At 39.3% G+C, this 6,000-nt stretch overlaps 1 protein-coding gene across 1 annotated transcript in view; it reads left to right on the forward strand.

Moving 5' to 3' along the window:
• LOC121286026 (leucine-rich repeat-containing protein 43-like) overlaps positions 1–2,760 on the forward strand; it is a 76,317-nt gene extending 73,557 nt beyond the window's left edge. The window contains exon 13 of the mRNA XM_041203047.1: positions 2,635–2,760. Within this exon, the coding sequence (XP_041058981.1) occupies positions 2,635–2,736 (102 nt within the window). The 3' untranslated portion in view covers positions 2,737–2,760. The remainder of the gene's footprint in view (positions 1–2,634) is intronic.
• The last annotated feature ends 3,240 nt before the right edge of the window (positions 2,761–6,000 follow it).

Below are 6,000 nucleotides of genomic sequence, written 5' to 3' on the forward strand. Positions count from 1 at the left end.
CACCAAATTGCCAATACCCACAATCACTCTGGCTGTGTCTCATTCAGGATGAGGCCTCTCCCCTGCTCGTGTGCAAGCACACTGATAGTTTGCTTCTAATAGTCCCTTTCTTAAATATAGATGAAGCAGTCTTGTAGGCAATGGTACAGAATTTCCAGCAGAAGCAGTCTAGGTGGGCCAGATATCCAACCTGGGCTGGCGTTCCTTGTCTGTGAGGTTGTTAGTCAGATGAAAGAAAAGCGGACTAAGGCTTTGCAGTTCAGCAAGGCTACATTATTGGTTTCACAAAGGCCCATATCACATGACTCCCACCTTTCTATGCTCTCTTTGACAAAGGACATGTATCCTCAGCTGCGTCTCCAAGATTATTAAATGTCTCAACCATTAAGAATTGAAAGGAGGGTTGTGGGGAGCAAATGACTAGGCTCCTGTTGGCCAGCCTGGATTATGAAATGTAGATGGCCTTTGTATAGCTCTCTCTGAATTTGGCCTGTGCAGCCCACAAGGGGTCGTTAGTGACTCTTCAGGGATAACTGTGTGAGTTTCCCCGATACTACCAGGTAGCTTCTTTTGTTCAGGGTCACAGACAGACATAGATTCAGCCAATTTAGGTGTTTGTCCAGTTTGAAATTTTAAGAGATAGCAGTGAGCATAACTCTCTATATTTTATTTTAAAAAATACAAGGTGAGGTCTTAGTCCCTCACAATAGTTCAGTTTTTTTTTCCTTTTTAAGTAATTATTCAGTTTATTTTTGAATGTTACTATTAAATCTGCTTCTGCCAACTTTTCAGGCATTCCAGATCCTAAAGAACTTGCTGCAAAAAACATTTACATGCAGAACATACGAATTAGGAGCAGGAGTAGGCCACTCAGCCCCTCAAGCCTGCTCTGCCATTCAATAAGATTATGGCTGATCTGAATGTAACCTCGACCCCTCATTCCTGCCTACCCTTAACAACCTCTCACCCCCTTGTTAGTCAAGAATCTATCTGTCCAACTCCTATCTGGTTCTACTGCCATTTACCTTAAATCTTTGTCAACCAACCTGCCATTGTAAACAGTTTCTCCATAAATACACTACTAAATTTTTTCATAATTTTGAACACCTCTACCAAAACTCAACTTGAACCTGCTCTTTGGAGAACAATCTCAGGTTTTCTTTAGTCTCTCTATGTAATTTTGTAACAATCTCAAATTCTTTAGTCTCTTCATGTAATTTTTGTTCCAATTCATTTATTGCGTATGAGTGTCACAGGCAAAGCAGGCATCTATTGCCTATTCCTAGTAGCGTTGAGAAGGTGGTGGTGAGCCACCTTGATGGACTGCTGCAGTTGATATGGCTAAGTTACTCCCACTGTGCATTTTGGTACATAACAGAGTGGCTTGCTAAGCTATTTCAGTGGGCTGTTAAGAGTCAACCACATTGTTGTAGATCCGGAGTCACATGTAGGTCAGACCAGGATGTCAGACTTCTCCACTCCCCACTGAAGGGCAGTAGTGAACCAGATGAGTTTTTATGACAATGTGATATTTTCATGATCATCATTACAGAGACAATCATTTTATTGCAGATTTATTAATTAATTGAATTTAAATACCCACAGCTGCTGTGGTAGAATTTGAACTTCATCTCCAGAGCATTAGGCCAGGCCTTTGGATTCCCAGTCCACTAATATTACCCCCTAATCCCCTAGCCCTAGTACCCCATTCTAGTAAATCTAGTAACTCTCCTCTGCATCCTCTCCTTGATGACCATCTTAAAATGTGGTGCTCAGAATTGGATACAATACTCTAACTGAGGCCTAGCCAGTGCTTTATAAATATTTACCATAATTTCCTTGCTTTCATTCTCTTTGCTGCTTCTATTTACAGAGACGAGGATCCTGTAAGCCTTTTTTAAAGTCTTATCAACTTGTCCTGCCACTTTCAAAGGTTTGTGTACATGAACCCTCAGGTCTCTTTGCTCCTGCACCTCCTTTAAAATTGCACCATTTCACTTTATATTGCTTCTCCTCATTCTTCCAACATTTCTCCCTTATTCTAATAAAGGTATAATTCATACAAAATACATTTCCATCTATTCTCATAGCATGATTAGCGCTTAAAAAGAGGGAAAATATTGGCAAGATAATAAAGTGTCAAAACTTCAAACAAACAAGGATAATAAGGACATACCTTACACGAATAAACTTCACTAACTCACAGATGATAGGTTGAATGTGGCAATGTAAAAGAAAAGTGTAAAACTTGCATTTCTTACCAAGAGAAGTTAATCCAATACAATGGGAGGTGCAAGTTATTGATTTGTTGAAAGCTAATGTTTGCTTGAGTACCAAAGTGTTATAATTTTCAAACCAAGTCAATAGTCACCAGTGTCACAGACACTTTTCCAACTTATGCTGACAACAGAGAGGCAGCTCCCATGAACTGGAAACTGTATCCATACATTGTCACAAGTTGGAAACAATTATTCCCTTAATAGTGGAATATTATGTGGGAAACTAGAGGGATTTGCATGATTGCAGAAAAACAAAATACCCATGATTCGCTGCTGGAGTACTCATGAATTTAACTTGTATCACCTTGCTTTGTAAATCCACGATGAACAGATTGTGCCTTTTGATTTTTTTCAGAGAAGGCAAAAGGAAGAAGAAACATTGCTTCACATGTTTCAGAGGGAATCAAGCCTAAGCATCTCTTTGTTGAGTTTAAGTTACAGCTACAGAAGTGGTTGACAACATCAGATGCAGACAATGAAATATACATAAATAGCACTTCATTTAATTGACTTGGTTATGCATAAAGTGTGACCGTTGGAATTAATTTACATTTTGAAATTCAACAATAAAAATAAATTACCACTACCTTAAATCTTCTTATTGTAGTTCTTAATTCTTTCGAGATTCATAATTATTCAACAAGGTTCAAGTTTGTGTTTTCAGCCATTTAAACAACAGCAGTTTTGTCATGTGATCCATAATTGAAAACACAATACTTCATAGGTTCTGGAAAGGGTTATCCTCGAATGTTGGACTTGGGTAAATGTGAGCTGCCATGCCTGTCTTACCCAGTATTTAGAATAAGTGCATTTTGCTTCCCCAAGGCCAGTTTCCTTTGGAATCTGGAAAACAGAGTATTTATACCTGCAGTGAATTTTTAGGTATGAAAATAATTTCAAGGTACGCAATTAGTACTTTCAACTCTTAAGAATTGACTATTGTACGAATCTCTGAACAAACTCAAACCCACTGGCAACAATGATTAGAATTAAGTGTGCTTAAGGGGCATTTTTTGGCTGAGGGGACCCCTGTGCAAGCTGTAGACTATTTGCCAGCAAATTTATGGTCTTGACAGACCATGTACCAAACTCTGAGTCGACGCATCTTTGCTGGTTGCTGTGGATACAATATGCAGTTTTTCCCTGGCATCCATTATAATCTATAGCAGATCAGCACTACCATCAAACAGGTAGAACTTAGTGTGCTATAGATGAGGAAGATGATACAGAAGTCAAGTGTGATTAATATATGCTGAGTCAGTATTGGCTGGTGCAATTTGCTGTGAATGCTATTTTCACAGATTAGGTCATATTGCACGTACTGTGAAATTTGTTACTTTGACGCAACAGTGGAATCAACACTGTTCTTCGCCTCTAGGCCTTACTTGAACCCACTCCAACTGATAAGTTTACACTGATTGAGCGTAGTTCCTACCAGATGTGACCATAGGACACAAAACCACCCCAAATTTGTAAATGTTAGTAAATTGATGACATTACAGGTTTGTACAGCTGTACTCCAGTTGTGTAGCTAAGATAAATATTGTAACGTTCAGCAACTTAAACATGGCAAGTGAAGAACCCATGAAATGCATTGGCCCGGACATTTGTCTGCAAGTGGGGTGTGCAGAGTCAGGAGAATTCCCAGCTCTGAGAATCTGACTTTTAAAAATGGCAGCCCAGTCATCAGATTTTTGGTTGAGATGAGATTAGTGGATGCTATATTCAAAGTCAGGATGGATGACCCTGGAGGTAATGAGGAGTTTGCCGGGTGCAGAGGTGGGCTGGACAGAAGGTCTGCCTTGGAGCTCTGGCACTGTGTCCAAAAATCTTTTTAAAAGAATAGAATGTCTACCACCCCTCAAATCCCCATGCCCAACTCACTCCCCATTCCCTGACCATGCCACCTCATGCCCTGCACCCACCCCAGCCTCTCATACCCTTTATGCAGCCTATGCCCTTGTACCCACCCTCCCAAGGTCCCTAATATCCTCCATGCCAACCTCTGCCCCTGTATCCCCCCCATGCTCCTTTATAGTGTTAAGAACTAGATACAGTTTTAAGTAAGTTATATTTGTATTTGTGGGCGTTTAGAGCAACATATAGCTTTAAGTTTAATTTATACTTTATTTTATTTGTGTATTAAGAAAGGTGAAACCTGGGTTTGGTTTCATTTTAGAGTTTTTGTTTAGATGGAGCCAGGAAGTCTCTAGGCCATGCTTTTGTAATGTGGTTTTACGACTCTTGAACTGAAGCAATGGGTTACCAAGGGGTTTAGAGAACTTAAACACAAAAAGTAGGGCAAAACTGTGCTGTTGCCCAGCAACAGGGGACCAGAGATACAGGGAGAGACAGAAAGGCAGATTTTAGTTCAGTCAATATGTGTATACCACAGAGTAAAAACATAAAAGGTCGACGACTTTCTCTAGTTGGAAATTATGCCAAACTGCTGAGGAAATAAGTTTAAGGAACTCATATATATCGCTCTAAAGTTAAATTTAGAGAGAGTTTTCTGGATATCTCAAGGGAGATACCAATTTTGGAAGGACTGCTTGTGAATGTTCAGAAGTCTACTGAACTAGCTCTAGCCTTGGTGTGGAAATAGTGATACCTCTTCACTGGAGTGTTGGGTGTGTAAGGGTATTGCTGGGATAAAAGGGCATGAATCTGAAACATTTTTTCCTTGGTGTCTGCACTGACTGTTGTCTAGTTAATGTTTTTTGTTTAATAAATGTTTTATCTTTTTATTAAAATCAACAGACTTCTGTGAATCTTTCAATGAGTACCTTTTGCAGTTTGTAAAAAAACAAAATTATGTTCTATCTTGCCAGGTTCCATCTGACTTGTCCAGTGATAACATCAGCTGGGATCGTAACAATAGCCCCTATGCAAACTTCATGCCAATTCATACCAAATCTTGCCCCCACCACCCTTTGCCCTTACATCTACCATTGGACTCAATATCCACCATGGGCAGATGTCAGGATCCATGCAGAGATGAGATAAAATAAAGTTGTAAGTGTCTATTGAAGACTTCACTATATTGATAAAAACACACTGATCCATAAAAACTAATTTACTATATTTACTTTCCTTCAACTACATAAAGCCTTATAACAACAAACATTTCATTCAAGTGCACAATCCCTCATAACAACAAGCATTAGAATTTATAGTCCCACTTCAAATAGCCTATAAACATTTGAAGCTTTCAAGCAAACTGTGAGCTACTGTGATAATGGATGGTTGTGAAATCAGTCATGCAGCTGTAATCCAATAATGGAAGCCCTCAGGCTAATGTCAACAGACAGTGTGAAAGAGCAAGGTTTTTTTTTTAAAACTCCAGACATTTGTAAAAAAGATTTAAAGGACAGGACTTTTACAAACCTTGACAGGTGCCTTTTGATAGTCCCTCCTGACACTTTTGATAGGTCATTTTTACAGGTACTCTTGACACTTTTGACAGTTGGTTTTACAAGCCTGTTAACAGTTCCAATGATCTTGACAGTTAATGAGTTTATGCACATTTTATGTGCATTTATGCTTACTTTTAACAATGCCAAAGGGCACTTGGCCTTCCCCGAAAGGTGTCCCAGGACCTATACAAAGAAATACCATAACTCTCCAAAGGGTACCCTGACTATTCAAAGAAATAAACAAAGTTCAGACTTGCTCTTACTAAGTCTACTCGGCATACTTCAGGTTTCACACTCCTGGACTA

This window comes from Carcharodon carcharias, chromosome 13, assembly GCF_017639515.1.
Source record: "Carcharodon carcharias isolate sCarCar2 chromosome 13, sCarCar2.pri, whole genome shotgun sequence".
NCBI classification, from domain to species: Eukaryota; Metazoa; Chordata; class Chondrichthyes; order Lamniformes; family Lamnidae; genus Carcharodon; species Carcharodon carcharias.